General features: G+C 42.6%; 1 protein-coding gene across 8 annotated transcripts in view; it reads left to right on the top strand.

The window, feature by feature from the left end:
- Window positions 1-20,878, top strand: part of USP28 (ubiquitin specific peptidase 28) — a 64,784-nt gene extending 43,906 nt beyond the window's left edge. For 2 of the 8 annotated variants that reach the window (XM_058686771.1, XM_058686772.1), the window contains exons 13-26: window positions 2,532-2,708; window positions 4,384-4,604; window positions 6,206-6,276; window positions 7,644-7,872; window positions 10,703-10,897; window positions 11,427-11,566; window positions 11,718-11,897; window positions 12,913-13,008; window positions 13,693-13,871; window positions 13,986-14,064; window positions 14,889-14,968; window positions 15,513-15,636; window positions 17,825-18,020; window positions 19,643-20,878. In XM_058686771.1, the coding sequence (XP_058542754.1) occupies window positions 2,532-2,708; window positions 4,384-4,604; window positions 6,206-6,276; window positions 7,644-7,872; window positions 10,703-10,897; window positions 11,427-11,566; window positions 11,718-11,897; window positions 12,913-13,008; window positions 13,693-13,871; window positions 13,986-14,064; window positions 14,889-14,968; window positions 15,513-15,636; window positions 17,825-18,020; window positions 19,643-19,818 (2,143 nt within the window). In that variant the 3' untranslated portion in view covers window positions 19,819-20,878. Of the gene's footprint in view, window positions 1-2,531; window positions 2,709-4,383; window positions 4,605-6,205; window positions 6,277-7,643; window positions 7,873-10,702; window positions 10,898-11,426; window positions 11,567-11,711; window positions 11,898-12,912; window positions 13,009-13,692; window positions 13,872-13,985; window positions 14,065-14,888; window positions 14,969-15,512; window positions 15,637-17,824; window positions 18,021-19,642 lie in introns of all 8 variants that reach the window. The other 6 variants (XM_058686769.1, XM_058686770.1, XM_058686774.1 and 3 more) reach the window with 3 other exon arrangements.
- The last annotated feature ends 449 nt before the right edge of the window (window positions 20,879-21,327 follow it).

Genomic DNA, 21,327 nt, shown 5'->3' with positions numbered 1-21,327 from the left:
ACTTAAAATAAAAAGGCTGTTAAAGGGCACATGGCTGGCTCAGTCGGTGGAGCATGTGACTCTTGATCTTGCAGTTACAGGTTTGAGCCCCACACTGGGTGTAGAGATTACTTTAAAAAAAAAAAATCTTAAAAAAAATAAATAACTGACTTTTAATATCTCAGATAACTTTATTTGGGTAAATTTTTTTTTTAATTGCTTACCTAGGTGTGACATGCTCCTGGGAAAAAATACAAGACACTTTTTTTTTTTTTAACGTTTATTTATTTTTGAGACAGAGAGAGACAGAGCATGAACGGGGGAGGGTCAGAGAGAGGGAGACACAGAATCTGAAACAGGCTCCAGGCTCTGAGCTGTCAGCACAGAGCCCGGCGCGGGACTCGAACTCACAGACCGCGAGATCATGACCTGAGCCGAAGTCGGCCGCTCAACCGACTGAGCCACCCAGGCGCCCCAATACAAGACACTTTTAATGGATACTAGTAGGCAGTAGAACCGAGACGGGCTGGGTAAATTTCATAATTTGTTTTACACTCTTTTGTCTTTGAGTTTTCTTGCCAGGTGCGTGCAGTACTTACATCATTAAACAAAACAAAAAAAGGTCCACCCTTTCTTCTCTAAGATACCTCAGCATAAAGCCTAGACATCTTTTCTGAAACTACTTTCGCTCCACTTTTACTAACTTAATAGAGACGCTGCATTACATGAAGTAGTTGGTCTAAAGGAATTCAGTCAAACAGGAAAATGATGATGTCAGAAAATTGAAGATAAGTTTCTTAGAGAAAAATTCTCACTGAAGTTTTGTATAAGTACCCTACTAAAGTACAGCATACCTGGGAAGAGGTTTATGATGACTTAAATGATGTGTAAAATGATGACTTAAAGTCCCATGCCATCTCATATCTTGGCTGCATTTCCAGTAAGAAAATGTTTCCTTTGGTCCAGGCCAGTCACGCAAATTAATTCTTTCGACAAATACTGTGTGTTTCTGAACACACGTTAACCATGTCTGTGGTACAGATAAGAAGTTTAGGTCCTGGCCTGTAGAAGTTCAGAAGCGGGTAGATGGGGGCTGGACTTCATAGAGACTTCATAGAGAAAGTAGATCTTGAAAGGTAAGTCAAGTTTAGATAAGCCGAAATAAATGCAAGAAAATAAATTTAAAGAATAGTACAGTTCTCTAAGGTTCCTCTGAGTTTGAATATTTGACATCCTTTTCAGTGAAAGCCTCAAGTCTCTGTGGCAGCCAGATGCTAATTCTCCTTCTTTAAATTAGTGAGGATGAAGTGTCTTTGCTACCTACCCTTTAACATATGTCTGGCTTTGAATTGCATTACACTTTGTTTCCCACTAGCAATTTCATTTCAAAATGCCCTTTTTAAAAAAAAAAAAAAAAGTTTATTTATTTTTGAGAGAGACGGAGACAGAATGTGAGTGGGTTAGGGGCAGAGAGAGAGGGAGACACAGAACCTGAAGCAGGCTCCAGGCTGTGAGCTGTCAGCACAGAGCCCGACACAGGGCTTGAACTCACGAGCTGTGAGATCATGACCTGAGCCAAAGTCGGTCGCTGAACTGACTGAGCTACCCAGGTGCCCCTCAAAATGCCCTTTTTGATATGGACACAATTTTCTTTCTTCCTAGTTCTGTACCTGCTTCTTTCTTTCACTTTATTTGGAGAAGAAAAATACGAAGTGCCTCTCTATCCCTTTGTAAATGGAAGCCCATAATTATAGGGTTTGCCTTTACCAACCAGTCAACCAGTCCCATTTAAATTCTGGCCACTATAGTGAATTATAGAGTTTATGACTTTAACAGTGTATCTTTTTGTTGGGTCTAATATGTGCTGGTAATGGCAGAATATTAGGTATTATTACAATAATTTGTTAATTATTTTGGTTATATAATGAAGATATTTATTAATTACTGATCACAGAGAAGCTTTCAACAATTGATGGCTGGCCTATGCTGTTGAATGAGTGCATGAATAATAGGGTGCTGGGGACCCTGCAGAGGAAAGATTTATCAGTTTTCTTAAACTCTGACCTTTATCAACACCTTCTTTTCATTTCCGGCTGGCTCTCTATCATTTTCCTTAATTTCTCAGTAGGGGGTCTAATGGGCAGCAAAGAGTAAACCCTTGGGTACCAGTTCACCAGTGTTCTTTGTGGATCTGTGGATCTGAGTCCTGGTAATAAATCTATTTTTCTTAAAGACATAGAATTTACTTTTATGACCTGATCCTAGATGTGGTTTGGAATCAAGAGAACGCACAACAGATAAGACCTGAATTGGGAGCTCATTTGAAATATTTCCTGCCAGGTGTAATCACATAGATTGTTACCAGTTTCTACTTTTGTAGTTAGAGAATTTTTGCCTTCTGGATTGTTTGAGTGACGCATTGAATACCATATAGCATTTAGGAATGAGCCTTTCTTTCCACGGACTCTGCACAGTGACAGACCTTTTGTCAGCAAGTCACAAAGCACTAGACAAACCTGGCCAGTCAGAGCACCATTGTCTTTGCATCTTAGGTACGTGAAGTACGGCTCAGGCCCAGCTCGGTTTCCACTCCCGGACATGCTGAAATACGTTATCGAATTTGCCAGTACAAAACCTGCCTCAGAAAGCTCCACGTCTCAAAGTGACCACGTGACGTTACCGCTTTCTTCAGTGCACTGCCCAGTTTCTGACCTGGCATCCAAGGAGAGGTAATGAAAACAAATGTTTAACATAGTACACATGGCGGGAGGGCCAGGGGACACCTGGTTGGCTCAGTCAGTGGAGCACGCGACTCTTGATCTCAAGGTTGTGAGTTCGAGCCCCACGTTGGTGTGGAGATTACTTAAAAATAAAATCTTTTAAAAAATACTGAAAAAGAAATAGTAAATGGCTTTTTGTTTGTTTGTTTGCTTGTTGAATTTGAACTGTGCACCATCTTCCCACCTGGTGAACACTCACTCCATTAGAGCTCAAGGGCGGTGAGTTCTTTGTCATTAAAGGGATGAGTTTGCTCCTACTTAGGTGGGAGTATTCCTGATTGCCAGCAGGGCGCTGCACTCACTTGTCTTGCCCACAGGATGGTGGGGTGTTTCAGAGGGTTCTGATCCATCTGCAGTGGTGTTCCTGCCCCACCAGGTCTTCTATCTTGTTTTTAACTAGCTGTAAGCTCACTGCCACTCCAGCCCTGATCTTCCAGAACATCTCATTCTCACATCTGCTAAGGATACTCAACCAAGTTAACCTCAGGGAAAGCTTTATTCTTGAGTAGACAATTAAAACATGTGAAAAACAAACAAACAAAAAACAGCTAGAAAGTGAAGAGGACAGCCCAGAGGGGCTTACCTAGTGCAGGAACAGGGAGGCCCAGTGACACGAGCCCTCTGATTCTCTTCCAGCTCAGATCAGGATTGATGTATGTGTCCTGGCTAATAGAATCTCTAGAAGCCATTGAATAAAAAAAGTCCATACTTCATAATTATTGTTTCTATATATTTTACTCAGTCATCGGCATCGTGGAAACTCTGTAGTTGATTCCTTGATTCTCCCAGTCCAGTCTTCTTTGAACCCTTCTTCCTTGTCCCTTTTTTGTATATATATATATATATATATATATATATATATATATATATATATATGTGTGTGTGTGTGTATATATATATATACACACACACACACATATATTTTTTTTTCTGTTTCCAGTTTTTAAAAAAAAAAATTTAATTTTATTTAAATCCAAGGTAGTTAACATGTAGTGTAATAATGATTTCAGGAGTAGAATTTAGTGATTCATCACTTCCATATAACACCCAGTGCCCATCCCAACAAGTGCCCTCCTTAATGCCCATCACCCAATTAGCCCACCTTCCCACCCAACACCCTACCAGCAACCCTCAGTTCTCTGTATTAAATACAGTCTCTTACGGTTTGCCTCCCTCTCTCTTTTTATCTTATTTTTCCTTCCTTTCTACTATGTTCATCTGTTTTTTTCTTAAATTCCACATGTGAGTGAAATCATCTGATAGTTACCCTTGTCCCTTCTTATAAGAAGTAGTTAGCATGAACCATAGACTCAGATAGATCTGGATTTAAATCCCATAATTTACTAGATGGGGGAGCTTGGGTAAATTGCTTAATTTTCTAAACCTTAGATAGTTATAGTTGTTGTAATTGGTGATAATAATAGTATCTGTCTCATCAGCAAGTTGTGTTAAATGAGACGATGCATATAAAGACTCGGTTTGGCTCAGTGCCTTTACTGAGCAAATATTCACCAAATTATAGCTGTACTTTTCCATATAGCAGGTAGCATTATGAAGCACATTAACTGAGGCCAAGCCATATTTTGGAAATTATCATGTGAATGTGATTTTTATCCTCTTTCAGTACAAGTAAAGAAAGCCCTTCTCAGGATGTCGAAGGTACCTTTTCTTCTCCTGAAGATTCTCTACCCAAGTCTAAGGCAATGAATAAGCCATTTACATCGTCCCGGTCTTCCATGGAAATGCCTGCACAGCCGGCTCCTCGAACTGTCACAGAGGATGAGATAAACTTTGTTAAGACCTGTCTTCAGAGGTGGAGGAGTGAGATTGAACAAGATATTCAAGGTTGGCTCTTTTAAAACTTGTCAGACTGTTACTCTTTCCCTTTCTGCCGGAAGTTAGGCATAAATGATGGAGAGAGGCATGATTCTGACGTGGGGATTGGGACTTCTTTTGCACTTTTGGTTCCTCCCATTATACAGCTGTGGAAAGACTCTTCCTAGAAACTCCTCAAAATTTCTAGGAACTCTTGGGACGCTTAGATGCACATGATCACCTTTGGCTGGGATTTGTCCGCATCTGCTGATTTCTGTTCCTGTAGTTCATGTGAACTCTGGCTTTTGTTGACCCAAACTTAGAATTTAGCTCTCTTAGATTTCCACTTTTAAAGACTTGTCTAGGGCTACCTAGCTGGCTCAGTTAGTTAAGAGTCTGACCAGCTCAAGTCATATTTCACGGTTCGTGGGTTTGAGCCCCGTGTCTGGCTCTGCAATGACAGTGCATGAGCTTGCTTACGATTCTTTCTCTGTGTCCCTGCTCACTCTCCATCTTTCTCTCTCTCAAAATAAATAAACATGAAAAAAAAAAGTCTTGTATGAAGTACGTTTTACTGAAGGCTAATTAGGCAGAGAATGAGCAGTGGACACAATGTAAAATGGAATTATTCAGCATTATGTTTTTTGTTTTATTTTTTTAATGTTTATTTATTTTTTGAGAGAGAGAGAGAAAGAGCATGAGCAGGGGAGGGGCAGGGAGAGGGAGACAAAGAATCCCAAGCAGGCTCTGCACTATCATCATAGAGCCTGATGCGGGAGTCGAACTCACCGAAATCAAGAGTCGGACACTTAACTGACTGGGCCACCAGGTGCCCCATTCAGCATTCTGTTTTTAAAGGTCCTTTGGCATTGTCATCTTGTTGCTCAGACTTTCCCTCCTCCCCTTCCTTTCTCCTTTTATCTAGAGGGCAGAATGAATGAATGAATGAATGAATGAATGAATGAATATCATCATCATCATCATTAGGGACATCTGGGTGGCTCAGTCGGTTGAGCATCTGACTTCAGCTCAGGTCATAATGTCACTGTTGATAGTTCAAGCCCTGCATCAGGCTCTCTGCTGTCAGCATGGAGCCTGCTTCAGATCCTCTGTCCCCCTCCCTCTCTCTCTGCACCTCCCCCGCTTGCGTTCTCTCTCTCTCTCTCTCTCTCAAAAATAAACATTAAAAAAAAAAATCAGATCAAATTACATTGGTCAAATTAAATCAAATCATCAAATCCAGATCCCTCCTAAGTTCTTATCACAGAAATCTCACCTCTTTCTTCTCCTCTCCAGTCGCGTATGAGGAACATATATTTTTACACCCAAAGTGACCCATTAAGGTCTTTTTCTAAACAGAGACTGCTTCTTTTGGGGGAAATGTTGGTGCCAATTATAAGAGAGAACTTTTTAAAACCTTAATGCAAATTGTGATGAACTAAAAGCCTTCATAACCTAAAGCATTAGCTGCTTTGAAAGCATCCAGTCTTTTGTGGCTCATGGAGAGAATTTGAAATCGCCAGAGCTCCAGGGATAGAGACGCAGTACTTTTTGGTTGGCTGTGTGGAACGAAATCATTTTAACTAAGTTTTTTTTTTTGTGTGTGTGTGTGTGTGTTTTTTTTTTAACAGATTTAAAGAATTGTATTGCAAGCACTACCCAGACTATTGAGCAGATGTATTGCGACCCACTCCTTCGTCAGGTAGAATGAAAATTGATGGGAAAGTAGTCAAGGCATGTCCTCATGTGCTAATGGTAGATCAAAAAGAAAATTGGATAGTTTTCTTTGAGACTGAATGGGAGCCTCCCTGAGACCTAAGAATAGACTTAGGACAGAAATAGGTATTTTGCTGTTTATTTTTAGGCCCAAACAGGGAATATATCTTCTAACAATTACATTTTAACACATACTTGTTTTGATTTTGCCCATGGTATTTTTTCATATAGTAGAAAGGTTTATTGTCAAGTGTTAAAAATTTCTCATAAAGTGGTAGTTTAAGTCATGTGGTGAGGAAAACCCCAGGCAGGGACTGGTTACCCACCCTTTCCACAGTATCCTGTCCTTGGTGATGCTTTGTTTAGCAGTGTGCTTTCAAGCTTCATTTCCCTCATAACTCCAGAACGGAATGTGGCCAGGGCAGAAATTCTTATTGTCCACATGAACTTTTGTTTAGAATAACCTTGTGGGCACAGAGAGGAAAAGATGCTCCAGCCAGAGGCTCGTGTGTGCAGGGTTGGAGGAGGAGAGCTCTGTCTGATTCCAGGTCTCATGGAGGCACAGTAGGAACGCACCATGTAAATCTTGGGTTTTCTTCATTTGCTCTTCCGTATTATTTCACAAATTTCACTGCCATAAAAACATGCCAAAATACTGATTGAATACAGGCTTAACTTGACTCTCTGGCTGATTTTCCTTTTTCCTCAATATTTACTTGGCACCTTAAGTATTGCTGTCTGTGTTCTCCATATTGAAAAAGAACAAATGCTTTTCAAACATTGAAACAAATAAGTATGTCGTTGAAAGGGTCTTCACCCCAGAGAGGTGGATGGATCCCTTGGAAGAAGAAATATGAGGACCATATGACTGATTCATGATGAAGTGTGCTAATTTGAAATTTGGTACAAAATAAAATCAGCACAGAGCAAGACCAGTACTAAACTTGCCACATGTCCCTAACGCAGTATACCTTTTCTCAGCAGGAGTGGTGAAAGTGATTCTATTTTAGGTAAACTGAGTTTGGAATTGGGAGGATCAATAGGTCTGCATTATCTTTGACTTCAGCTCTGGGATTTTAGGAATTTAAAGAGTCATCAAAGATTCCATCTCGTTCAGCCATGTGGTTTTAAAGCTTCATGAGTTGAAACATAATTTGGTAAATTCCAAAGCTGTGTTTTGTTGCTTCCTATGGAATCAGCAAGATGTTTTGATATTAACTCCATATCAAACACATGTATAAAGAGGCGATTTTCTTATGTCTCAGAGTTGGCAGTAAGCTTGAAGTGTAATAGCCTACACTTTCTTGTTCACGTTGCTTAACCTAACTCAAGAATATGCCTTCTGCTCTGCAGGTGCCTTATCGCTTGCACGCAGTTCTCGTTCATGAAGGACAAGCCAATGCTGGACACTACTGGGCCTATATCTATAATCAACCCCGACAAGTCTGGCTCAAGTACAATGACATCTCTGTTACTGAATCTTCCTGGGAAGAACTTGAAAGAGATTCTTATGGGGGCCTGAGAAACGTTAGTGCCTACTGTCTGATGTACATTAACGACAAGCTGCCGCACTTCAATGCAGGTAAAAATAGCCTAGCGGAAGCTCAAGATGGGGAGAATCTGTACTGCTCACAGAAGGGAACAACCTTGTAGTCTTTTTGTTTTTGTTTTTAAACTAGAACTTGGGACACCTGGGTGGCTCAGTCGGTTAAGCGTCTGACCTGGGTTCAGGTCATGATCTCACAGTTCCTGGGTTCATGAGTTCACGCCCTGCATTGGGCTCTGTGCTGATAGCTTGAAGCCTGGAGCCTGCTTCAGATTCTGTGTCTCCCTCTCTCTCTGCCCCTCCCCCGCTCGTGCTCTGTCTCTCTCTCTCATAAATAAATCAACATCAAAAAAATTTTTTTTAAATAATTAAATAAACTAGAACTTACTTTTTTTTTTTAATTTTAAGCTAATTTATTTAGTTTTGAGAGAGAGAAAGAGTAGGTGGGGGAAGGGCACAGAGAGAACAAGAGAGAGAAAATCCCAAGCAGGCTCCACACTGTCAGCACGGAGCCCGATTCAGGATTCAAGCTCAAAAAACCGTGAGATCATGACCTGAGCCGAAACCAAGAGCCGGTTGCTTAACCAACTAAGCCACCCAGGCGCCCCTGAATTAGAACTTACTATAAAGTAATAATGCACTTAAAAAATACAGTGCAAAATAGAATGAAAAGAAATAAGTTTGCTTTCCTGCTTCTATCCTGGAGCCCAACATATATCTGTTCTTTAGGTTTCTTATGTAGTATTCAGGAAGTGATCTAGGCAGATGCTAGATTTTATCTATCAGTGTCTGTCCCCACCCCATTTCCCCCCCCCAAATGGGATATTTTTCCATTCTATCCTGCATCTTTCCCATCACTCATGTGTATTAGTGATCTCTCTCTGTTGTTTTTTTTTTTTTTTTAAGTTTATTTATTTTGAGAAAGAGAGCATGAGCAGGAGAGGAGGGAGAGAGAATCCCAAGCAGGCTCCACGCCATCAGTGCAGAGCCCGACGCAGGGCTCAAAATCACCAGCCGTGTGATCATGACATGAGCTGAGACCAAGAGTCAGACACTTAACTGACTGAGACACCTAGGCGCCCCAATGATCTCTATATCTTTATAAATAGAACCAACTCATTCTTTTTAACAACTACATAATAATAACATTGCATGAAATATGTATATAATTCGTTAAGCCAGCTTCCCACTGATAGACTTTTACAATGTCTCTAATTTTTTTTTCTTTTTTAGTGCCATCTTTTGTGCACATGGTTTTGCGTCCTTTGAGAATAGCTAGATTCTATGAGTAGATTTGCCTAATTTCATACCCCTCATAATACAACTGATTCTAAGAGCAATCATAATTATCATTTATATTAGAACTTTACTCCTTACTACATCTTTCAAACTTTATTTCTCTAATAACTTAGAACTCTAAAAGACACAGTAGGAACTCATTACCTGCATGTTCTTGGTACTCTGCTTGTCCAGAGTCACACAGCCAGTAAGCAGCTGGCAGGCCCAGGATTCCAGATCCAATTCTGACTCCAAATTCTGTCACCTTCCATTTACATTTCTCTCTCTTTCTTTCACATTTTCTGGAAGAGGTCTTGCGACCAGCATTTCACATCTAAAATTGTGGAAAACCTTTTCTTTTCATATTCAGACTGTACTTTGTTGAGTAAGTAAGAAAACACAGAAGGCATTTTGTCCAGGGAGTGCATTGTCTTTCCGGTTGGCAGTGTGGCTGGGGGACCAGGGGATGGAGAGAATGATCACTTAGCAGTAACTGATCTTCATAATTGCATCTTTGCACATGAAAGAGGGAACAGCTGCTTGTGGGGGGCGTACAAATGACTGGACTATTGTTGGTCGTATATATGGCAGCCTTGTTATTATTACACATATGGTTCATTCTTCTACTGTAGAAACACATAAGTAGAAGCTGTCATTTTCCTAATGAAAAGGCTAGTTAATGGCAACCAGGAAGTAGATGTGTTGTTCTACTGTAGGCTTTTGTATTTTGATTTAGTCATAGGATTAGAAATGAAATTTAATATGCCCTTGATATCCTTGTCATTTTTCCTCAAAGCCTTTAATTATCCCCTAGGTATTATATACCATCTAAGCATTGTGTCCCATGGCTTTCTGATAGCACTTAACATGTGTGAAACTTGAGGCAGTATAAATGTCTTGGAATTCACTTCTAACCATCTTGAGATGGATATTCTTTTTTTTTTTTTTTTAATTTTTTTTTTAACATTTATTTTTGAGAGACAGAGAGAGACAGAGCGTGAGTAGGGGAGGGGGACCGAGAGAGAGGGAGACACAGAATCCAAAGCAGGTACCAGGCTCTGAGCTGTCAGCACAGAGCCTGATGTGGGGCTCGAACCCATGAACTAGGAGATCATGACCTGAGCCAAAGTCAGACACTCAACCGACTGAGTGTCTAGGCACCCATAGGTGGATATTCTTATCAACAATAGTTGTACTGTTTACATTGATAAAACCATTCAGCTTGAAATTTCCATTGGATCTAATGATTTTCTGGATCTCCAAGAAATGTTTGGTCCGTTCCTGCTATTTTGCCAGTGATTGGCCTCTATTCCAAATTCTTACTCTTTATTCATCCATCCATTCAACAGATATTCAGTGTATGCCTACCTGTTAATCTTCCAGGTACACTTATTGGTGTGCTGTGACTGTTGGCTTTATATTGTCCTTACTTCTGTTGGATTATGAATGTATGTATGTATTTTTCACGTGGAGTAAGAAAAAGGACCGAGTGTCTTATTTTCCTTCTTTCTAGAAAGGACCTTCTGATTCCTGGTGACCTTTTGCTGGATGGCACTCCCTTTTAACTCTCTCTTTGCTCTTGACTCAGAGGCGGCCCCAATTGAATCAGATCAGATGTTGGGAGAAGTGGATGCCCTGTCTGTTGAACTGAAGCATTACATTCAGGAAGATAACTGGAGGTTTGAGCAGGAGGTCGAGGAGTGGGAAGAAGAACAGTCCTGCAAAATCCCTCAGATGGAATCGTCCAGCAGCTCAGTGTCCCAGGATTTCTCCACATCCCCAGGTATCGGTGAAGGGCACGCAAGCCAGTGATCCAGTAGCATCCAGTCTGCACGATGTATAGTTCACATGTCGTGGGTGTTGCACAACCTCACAGAAGAGCTTGTGGCTTCAGAATGTCTTTCCTGATGAGCAGAAAGAATATCAGAAAGACCAGCTCCCTGTACTTTCAGTCTGTTCAGTTTTCACATGTTTCCTGGGTTGTAGGAGAAGGTATGATGGGATTAATAAGGGTTCTCCAAGGGCATTCTCTTCTAACCAGCAGCAGTTTGTGGTAAGGCTCCTCGACATCAAGAAACAGGACAAAGTTGGGAGCACATTAAATTCTACAGAACCACCCGTGGGCTCTCGTTGAAGTAGATACCTCTTCGAGTCCCTAGTTCCGAGGGGAAATTTGCACAGGGTTAGTTTTTTAAAGGCCCATTAGAAGGGCTGTAAATGAAACTCCGTGTCTGTTTTGCTTGCCTTTTTACAGAGTGTTCTAGACATTGCTTATCATCAGATGCTGATTCCTTTGTGCCATTCTTTATCAGAGCCCTCAGTAGCCTCTTCCCATGGGGTCCGCTGTTTATCCTCTGAGCACGCTGTGATCGCAAAGGAGCAGACGGCGCAGGCGATTGCGAACACAGCACATGCCTATGAGCGGGGCGGTGTGGAAGCCGCGCTGAACGAGGTGAGGACGTTGATGGCGCCTGCTGCCAGCCAGAATTGCCACCGTTCCCCACCTTTCCATTATTCTGTGTCTCTGCTCCGTTTAACCACCCCCTCTTTATTTCTCCTGTTTTCTCTTACTCTTTCTCCCTATCCTGCTGCCACGGCTTCAGGAAGTTGAGCCCGAGAAGCCCATGTCCCCGGAAACAAACCCCGCAGGGCAGACAGAGCAGCCCCCAAAGGCTGGTGACACAGAGTCTGCTGCCCAGCCTGACTCTGAGGCCTCTGAAGTCGAGATTCCCAGTGTGGGAAAGATTCTGGTTAGAGCTGACGCAGATGGATATGATGAGGAGGTACAGAATGAGTGCAGGATTCAGCTGTGTGTCGCTGCTCTTCTGTTGCCTTCCCATGTGACCGAATCTACTATTTTAAGGTGTTTGGCAGTAGTTCATATTGAAACAAATATTCCTAATTGAAACAACTAATGAACAAGAGGGCCTAGCTGGTTTTGACCTTAGTTACTGTTCTTTAAAAGAGAGCCTTGTGCCTGCTGTCCGCTGCCCCTGGTGTGTATCTACCCAGGCATATACTCACGGAGGCCCCTGCAAGGTCTAGTGGCTCAGAAAGGTAGTGTTTAGTTCCTCTTTTGGTATTATGAGGGAAAAAAAAAGGCCTTTTCAATTAGGAGGGTTTGTCTTTGGTAGTATTAGCCCATTTTTTTCTGCCCAAATATCAAACTTGCGGTGGTGTACAGTGAGCAAAACAAATGTGAATCGAAGTTGTTTTTGATTCCAAAGCTTTTGGAAGAAGCTTTGGATCCCACGTTATTTATGGTTCGTCCCCTTTGGAGTTGTCACTGCACATTAGCAGTCATGAACCCTGTCCCTCGAAATCTTTGAAAGCGTTTGATTTTATAAAGTCATATTAGCATATCGCCTAGTTTCGAGTGTCTTAAATGTAAAACATTTAAACACTTTTAGTTAAACTCTAGAATATTTGTGTACTGGAACACACACCCAGATTACAGAACAAAATTGGAATTCTCACTGCAGACACTTCCCTTGGGAGACCTGTAATTTAACTTGATTCTTCAGCAGTCGCCATTTGTAGATATTTTCAGATATCCGTCTTAATTCATCAGCAAAATTAGAATACATAGGAACAGCCTGTCTTGGGCAAAGTCCCGACATGCTGCGCAGGGATGGGGCTGTGGGTGTGCATGGGGGGGCAGGTGTGCAGATCTGGGCCGGCCACGGGCACGCTGCCCCGCTTCGCTTCAGCCGCCCACTCGCCTCTCTGTCACTCAGTCTTCTTTTGAACTTTTCTTCTCTCCTTTTTCTCTCCATGTTGTGTGCCTTCTTGTGGTAGGTGATGCTGAGCCCTGCCATGCAAGGGGTCATCCTGGCCATAGCTAAAGCCCGTCAGACCTTTGACCGAGATGGGTCTGAAGCAGGGCTTATTAAGGTATCTCTGTTTGGTTTTTTTTGAATCTAATACCCTTCCACCACAAGTATCATAATAATGGAGCCGTAATTCTATTAGATGGTAAAAAAAATGGGATGAAGTGTGTTTTTCTTTAACACCTAAAACTCCACTTCCGGTATTGCACCACCGACAGCGCCCCCTCTCCGGGTGAACGCAGCCTTGGCAAGCTGTGCCCAACTGGATCACAACTAGCCTGGAGGGCCAGTCGTGGTCCTTAGGAGGTCTCCATTAATAGAGCTGCCTCTGTGGTGTGAGGGCCATGATAGAAGATGATCTAAGAAAGCAGGCCCTGCTTTTTAAGGTACCTGAATAAATCGTAAGGTACTTGAATAAATTGCATTCATGTGAATTTTTAAAATTCAGGTCCTTGGAACTCCAGGATACGCCCAAACTCATTAGAACGAAATACTTGTTTTCCTTAGAATTTTATGCGAGAGACAAATTTCTTTACGAGCCCAGTGCGTCTGCGGTGCCACGGCGAGTTTTAGCCGTCGTGACAGGCAGACAAGTCCCAGGTTCCGCACTTGCCTCTGTAATTCCCCAATAGGAGCTCCTTCAAGTCTTCTTGGAGTTCTGCAACACCTCTCTAACGTAGGCATCGGGTTGTGCGAGCGGAAGGCCACAGCGCCCCCTCCTGCTCACTGCCGACCTTGTCGTCAACAGGCATTCCACGAAGAGTACTCCAGGCTCTACCAGCTGGCCAAGGAGACGCCCACGGCCCACAGCGACCCTCGGCTCCAGCACGTGCTTGTCTACTTTTTCCAAAATGAGGCGCCCAAGAGGGTGGTGGAGCGGACCCTCCTGGAACAGTTTGCAGATAAAAATCTCAGCTACGATGAAAGGTGAGGAGGGAACCGCGCAGGCGCACCACCCACCGCTTGCTTCCGGCGCGAGCCCCTCCCACCCCTGCCGGGAAGGCCGCGCCTCTCACTGCTCTCTGACCTCGGCCCACCCAGGTCCATCAGCATCATGAAGGTGGCGCAGGCCAAGCTGCAGGAGATTGGTCCAGAGGACATGAATATGGAAGAGTACAAGGTGAAGTCTCCTCTTTAAGTGTGCTAAACAAAAACATCAACTCTTGAGGCAAAACGTAACAATTTTGTGTTATCACAGACTGACTAGCCTCTACCCGCTCCCCCCAAAAAACCCACAATTGGGTGCCAGTGGATAAATGAGCTCTAACCCTCAGAGTAGCCGGTTTCTTTGTTTGATTCTTCTATTGGAGTAAATTAATGCTTCCTTTCCGTTTAATATCTACTCCAGCCTTGGACCTGGGCAGTAAAATTCTTGATTCATGGTTTGGTTTCTTGTAAAATAATACTGTTGGCTAATATTTCTGTATTCCAAATGAAACTTCCGTGCATAAAAATGCATACATAACTGCAAATTTCCCAAAAAAGCAGTGTGTTAGAAGGAAAACAGTGTTCTGTGACACCTAACGGGGTCCCACTGCACCCCACTGAGCTCAAGTGCTTTTCTGAATGACTGGAACAGCCTTGTCCTTCCGTGTCCCCTGCACATTCACGGTTTTGTCAGAACCTGAGAGGCATCTGTTGAAACCAGAACTGCAGGACTTTGACAGGGGTGTTGGAAATGAGAATAATAAACTCTAAAGCTCCTGTGAAATAAATATTTCTGTTCCTCAGGAAGTAATAGCTCACTGAAAATGAAGGTCAGCAGTGGGCTTTTGTTGTAAATGTTGAACACATCATTATCAAAAAGCTTTTGTGTTTGTTGTGTTTGTGCCTGGCCATACGTGCTCAATAAATATTTGTATAGAGTTTAAAACTTAGTGTGGTGGGAAGTGTAGAGAAAGTTCCTGGTGACCATCATCGCTAATGGTAGTCATTCCTTTGCAGAAGTGGCATGAGGATTATAGTTTGTTTCGAAAGGTGTCTGTGTATCTCCTCACGGGTCTGGAACTCTACCAAAAAGGAAAGTATGTTGGCCTTTTATGTCTCTCGGATTGTTGGTCAGGGCACTGTTACCTGCTGATGGCCACCCGGGAACAGAGAGAACCATAGCCATGTGTTCCCTCCCTTGTCCCACGTGGCAGGGCACCTCTGCTTTTCCCACTGTTTTACTAACCATCACATGTGGTTTTTCATCCTTTACGTAGTGATAGATACATTGGTGAAAAGACGTAATGGCCAGATTTTCTCTGTGATAAAGATGAACTCAGAAAATGAAGTTTAGAGTTGTCACGGACCTTAGTCAGCATGCAGTCCCCTTCTCTGGTTTAGAATTGAAGAAAATGGAAAGCCAGGGAAGTTTCACGATTGGCCTTGGGTCTCTTGGCCAGTCTGTAGAAGGGCAGAGACTGGCTGCAGTCAGAGTATCCCACGCTGCCTCTGTCTTTAGGACAGTTATTTTTCCATAATTGGAGCTACAGAAATTTTTGTGCTGGGGAACAGAGAGGCCTGAGCCCTAGATTTTGGAGAAAGAAGGAGCACTCAGCTGTCATTTATCCACCATTTTCTAAGGTACCAAGAGGCACTCTCCTACCTGGTATATGCCTACCAGAGCAATGCCGCCCTGCTGACCAAGGGGCCCCGCCGGGGGGTGAAGGAATCTGTCATCGCTTTGTACCGACGAAAGTGCCTTCTGGTTTGTACTGTTTGTGTAAAGCCTTATGATTTTTATTATTTTCTTGTCTTTACCTCTGCTCCTTGAAGCCGTGAAGAAATACGACTTAAAAAACAAAATAACCTTGGGTAGGTTGTAGATTTTTCTAAACTCTTAGGAGTAGTTGTACATTGAACCAGATTATTTTAGGTCACTTAAATGAATATAATTCTTCTTCAACCCCCAAGAGAAGCTAGGATGACAATCAGTTATCCTTTTTTCTGTGCCCTCTATGCACACCTGCATTACACGGTTTACTGCATTGCTTCTCTAGTGGATTGTGAGTTCCTTGAACACAGACCCTTTTCTTATTTCTTTTTGTGTGTTTTATTGTAAAGATTTTATTTTTTTTAAGTGATCTCCCCACCAAACGTGGGGCTCGAACTCACAACCCTGAGATTAAGAGTTACATGCTTTACCCACTGAGCCACCCCTCGCAGATCCTTTTCTTATTCAGCTGTTTCTCTGTGTCTGGCACATCGTAAGACTGTAATAGATGTGTCTTGAAGAAATGCATTTTTTCTATGTTCCCTGCTAAGCTAAAAGATGAGAATTTGGTGATTTCTTTTTTTTTTTTTTTTTTAATTTTTTTTTTTTCAACGTTTTTTATTTATTTTTGAGACAGAGAGAGACAGAGCATGAACGGGGGAGGGGCAGAGAGAGAGGGAGACACAGAATCGGAAACAGGCTCCAGGCTCCGAGCCCTCAGCCCAGAGCCTGACGCGGGGCTCGAACTCACGGACCGCGAGATCGTGACCTGGCTGAAGTCGGACGCTTAACCGACTGCGCCACCCAGGCACCCCGAGAATTTGGTGATTTCTAAGAAACTCCTCCTCCCTCTCCCCCTTTTTTTTATGTTTATTTTTGAGAGAGAGAAACCATGAGCAGGGGAGGGGCAGAGAGAGAGGGAGACAGAGGATCCGCAGTGGGCTCCTTGCTGACAGCCCGATGCAGGGCTGAAACTCATGAGCTGTGAAATCATGATCTGAGCCAAAGTTGGACGCTTAACTCACTGAGCCACCCGGGTGCCCCGAGACTGCAGTTTTGTTTTGTTTTTTTTAAAGATACAAATTATAAGAATTGGTCCTCCTGGGGCACCTGGGTGGCTCAGTCAGTTAACTGTTTGACTCTTGATCTCAGGGTTGTGAGTTCAAGCCCCATGTTGGGCTCTGTGCTGGGCACGAAGTCTACTTAAAAAAAAAAAAAAAAAAAATTAGTCCTGCTGTTCTGTTAATATCACTGTCATACAACACTGAAGATCTAACCTGGCCTGTTTTGCATTTGGCAGTCATGGGGAATGGCAGACCCATATCCCCTCTGCCTATCCAAGGGTTCATATAGTGCTCGTCCTTCAGAGATCTGTAGAGGGGTGGCTTGCCTTCTGATTGTGAGCTTGCATTTGTCTTCCTGACACCCAGCAGGATTGCCCTTCCCGGGAAGAGCTGGGCCAGCATTCCTGCCACTGCCTTGTTACTACCAGATGGAGGAGATTCAGTCATGATGTGTATTCATCTCAAGATTTTCATTTTCTGATTTATACCTTGATTTCTGTATCAGTTATAGGTTGTGGCAGGGCATTTTGAAGCTAAAAGAAGGGCCTTGTAGATTTGATGGATCTGAATTTTATTAGAGCCATGCTTTTATGTTTGAAATCACCAAATACAGTTTGCATGTCCTACTCAGCTTCTGCAGGTGGGTGGTAACAGTGAGTTGGGTTCTTTCCATCATTGGCTCTCAGCATTCAGCAGGCATCACAATGACATAGGGAGCGTTCCCTCCTTGGACTGTCAAACCAGAGGCTCTGGGGAGGGGCCCAAGGCATCAGCATGTCTTCTGCAGGTGATTGTGGTGCTCAGTGGAGATCGAGAGCCATTGAATAGGCCTTTTAGTCGAAGCATGTGTTAAGCAAGACCTGGACTTGTAAGTTTAGGTAAGTGGGTCACAGACTTTGCTACATTAGAATCGCCTTGGGAGCTTTTAAAAATCCCAGTGCCCCAGTCACCTGCATACCAGTCAAATCAGCGTATCTAGGATGGGGCATCAGTAGTTTTTAAAATTCCCGGGAAATTCCAGTATGCAGTAAAGTTTGGGAATCGTTTGTTTAGGCTCTTCTAAAATAGGTATTTATCCTTTTCAGACACCACTCCCCCACTCTGCCTTTTATCTATAGGAGCTGAATGCCAAGGCAGCTTCTCTCTTTGAAACAAACGACGACCACTCTGTAACAGAGGGCATTAATGTGATGAATGAGCTGATCATTCCCTGCATTCACCTTATCATTAATAATGACATCTCCAAGGATGACCTACATGCCATTGAGATCATGAGAAACCATTGGTGCTCTTACCTTGGACAAGATATTGCGGGTATGTTGTTGTTAACACTTGGAATAAATTATTTCTTCTTTTTTTTTTTTTTTAAGTTTATTTATTTATTTTGAGAGAGACAGAGAGAGTGCAAACAGGGCAGGGCAGAGAGAGAGGGAGAGTCTCAAGCAGGCTTCTTGCTGTCAGTATAGAGCCCCATGCAGGGCTTGAACTCCCACAACTGTGAGATCATGACCTGAGCCCAGATCAAGAGTCGGACACTCACTGACTGAGCCACCCAAGCGCCCCCTCACTTGCAATAATTTCTAAGGCTCTTGAGACTTTTAGAAATTACAGTGCTTTTACTCAATAGCACTGGTTATCAAACCTTTTTAAAGGATTATTGAAACATTGAAGTTGGTTGGAAGTGGCTCTGCTCTACTGAAACAAGGGACAGGATCCTAGGCCTCTGTCCCTCTTAACCTTCCTTCACCTCCTCTGTGGCTGCTGAAGACTTCACAAACAGCCCAGAAGTCCTGTTAAAAAATTTTCTCCTCTCCAGGGATGTCAGACTTCCATTACTTCTTCATCTGTCAAAATCTGAACTCTAATTTTATAGTTTAAAAATCAAAACGTTTGGGGCGCCTGGGTGGTGCAGTCGGTTAAGCGTCCGACTTCAGCCAGGTCACGATCTCGCGGTCCGTGAGTTCGAGCCCCGCATCGGGCTCTGGGCTGATGGCTCGGAGCCTGGAGCCTGTTTCCGATTCTGTGTCTCCCTCTCTGTCTGCCCCTCCCCCGTTCATGCTCTGTCTCTCTCTGTCCCAAAAATAAATTTTAAAAAAATGTTGAAAAAAAAAATTAAAAAAAAAATAAATAAATAAAAATAAAAATATTTATGCACTTTGATTACCTGATGGTGCCATAACTCAATTTTCCTGTGACTAGAAGTTGTAAGACAGAACACCCACTATTAACTGTGATGCCCTTGAGATTAGTAGGATAGCAAATGAAATAGTCTTGCTTGTCCGAAGCATTTTGGAGAGGGGAGCTTAAAACTAGTCATTTTTAGGTGAGTTTGGTAGACTTAGAAAGTTGGTATGTATTCTAATATGAAGCCTCTTGGTTAGTTTCCCACTGATGTAAAGATATTCTATTGACTTATTGAAGTGTTTACATTTACAGTATTAATATGAATTTCCTTTTAACGTCTTGGGTTTTTCTTTAGATTATGTCTATATATATGTGTGTGTGTGTGTGTGTGTGTGTGTGATATATACCTTTACTTAATGCCATGTGTGCACATTGGTATGCTTTAATCATCGAAAGAAAATACACCAGTCTATTTATGGTAGAGAGTATCCTATCCAGTTTTTCAAATTTTAAAAGGATGGTAGATAAGAAGGCCTGCCAGGGAAATGAATAGGTAGTGTTATCCTGGCACACATCATACGGCTTAAAGCAGTGACCTAACTCTTTGGTTTATCTGGCAAGTAGTCTTTGCTCCTGGTTCGGCTTAAAGGAATTGTTATTTGTTGTTAGCTGGCCAGCACGATGCAGTGACCTTCGAGGCTGGGTGATGGATGGGCTCTGTGGAAGACCTTCCCATATAGTTGCAGACTTAACTAGTTTTTACTCAGCGATCTGTTTAGCTGTATTTGTAACCATCTGCTTTCCCTCCACAGAAAATCTACAGCTGTGCTTAGGGGAGTTCCTACCCAGGCTTCTCGATCCTTCTGCGGAAATCATTGTCTTGAAGGAGCCTCCAACTATTCGACCCAATTCTCCCTATGACCTTTGTAGCCGATTTGCAGCTGTCATGGAGTCAATTCAGGGGGTGTCAACTGTGACAGTGAAGTAAGCCCCCACATGTTCAAGGCCCACTTTGGTCCGTGGCTGCCTGCCTGTTGCACAGAAGTCTGTCATCACAGTGTTTGCCCTGGGGAAGGAATTAGGTGGGAAAGTAAGATTCAGATCCAGCCCCCAACCATGCTCTGCGTGTAAAGAAGGATTGAAAATAAAATTGCACTTTTTAGGTACAGAATCATAAAAGCAATTTCATCACAAAAGACAAGAACCATTGTATTAAGGTACCGAATTACGTCACAAGACCTGAAATGCCTCTCGTACCTACACACGTGTTCGAATGCTCGAGCTTTTTTGTAACTCTCTTGCCACTTTTAAAATTATCCTGCAGGCATAAATATTTTTGACAGTGGAATAGAAGGGTGATCCATCAGAACCTGAACCAGATGAACAGCTACTAGTTATTTTATCAAATACAGATGACATTTCAAAGTTCTAAATGGCAAGAGATGAGAGCTCTGAGCCTTGCCTGTCTCTTGATGGGAGAAGACAAAATGCATTGCTAATGAACTACCGCCCTTCACGTGTGGGTAGAAACCTAAGGGCACGTGGCAGCAAGGGCTGCAAAGTCAAAAGAAAGCTGCCTTTCCTTTCTTCTCTCTCTCTCATTTTATATTTTTTAAATAAACCAGAAAACCTCACACTCAGTCCCGAGTGAAAGAAAGGAAAGCAGTAAGGACCTTAGACTGAATGGCGTTGTGAACCGTCACTAAGACAGGAGAGTGTTGGGATTTCAGTAAAAGCTTCTGTAATCCGAAAACTGTCAACAGCAGGTGTCTGAGGCCGCTGCTGGCCCCAAAGAACGTTTGGATGCCCCTCCCCTTTTGTGCTCCGAAAAAAAAATAAGGGATGAGGGTTTGTAAAAAGAAAAAAAAAAGAATATATATATGTATATGTAGAGAGAGAACTATCCCCTGTTGACCGTTTTTAAAAGGCTCCAGATTGGATATTGTGTTTTAACCAAATTTTAACGTTAATGAGGGAATAGTGGGCGGGAAGAACACTCGATACAACTATGCAGATTTTATAAATGTGCAATAAAAGTATCTGTTGTACCTTTGGTGTCCAGGATGGCCTTCATTTAAGCACACATTTTCTGGAAGTCAGTGAACTCAGTAAGCATTTGTCACGTTCCAGTTTTTCTTCTTTAAAAAAAAAGGTTCTTTTTAATGTTTATATTTTATTTTTGAGGCAGAGACAGAGCAGGATCTGGGGAGGGACAGAGAGAGAGGGAGGCACAGAATCTGAAGGAGGCTCCAGGCTCCGAGCTGTCAGCACAGAACCCAAAGCGGGGCTCGAACTCGTCAACCGTGAGATCACAGCCTGAGCCGAAGTTGGACGCTTAACCGACTGAGCCACCCAGGTGCTTCATTTTTTTCTTCTTTTTTTTTTTTTTTTAATTTTTAAAAAAAATTTTTTTTTTCAACGTTTTTTATTTATTTTTGGGACAGAGAGAGACAGAGCATGAACGGGGGAGGGGCAGAGAGAGAGGGAAACACAGAAT

The sequence above is a fragment of the Neofelis nebulosa genome, chromosome 10 (assembly GCF_028018385.1).
Source record: "Neofelis nebulosa isolate mNeoNeb1 chromosome 10, mNeoNeb1.pri, whole genome shotgun sequence".
Classification (NCBI taxonomy): domain Eukaryota; kingdom Metazoa; phylum Chordata; class Mammalia; order Carnivora; family Felidae; genus Neofelis; species Neofelis nebulosa.
This window is presented reverse-complemented; position numbering and strand designations above follow the sequence as displayed.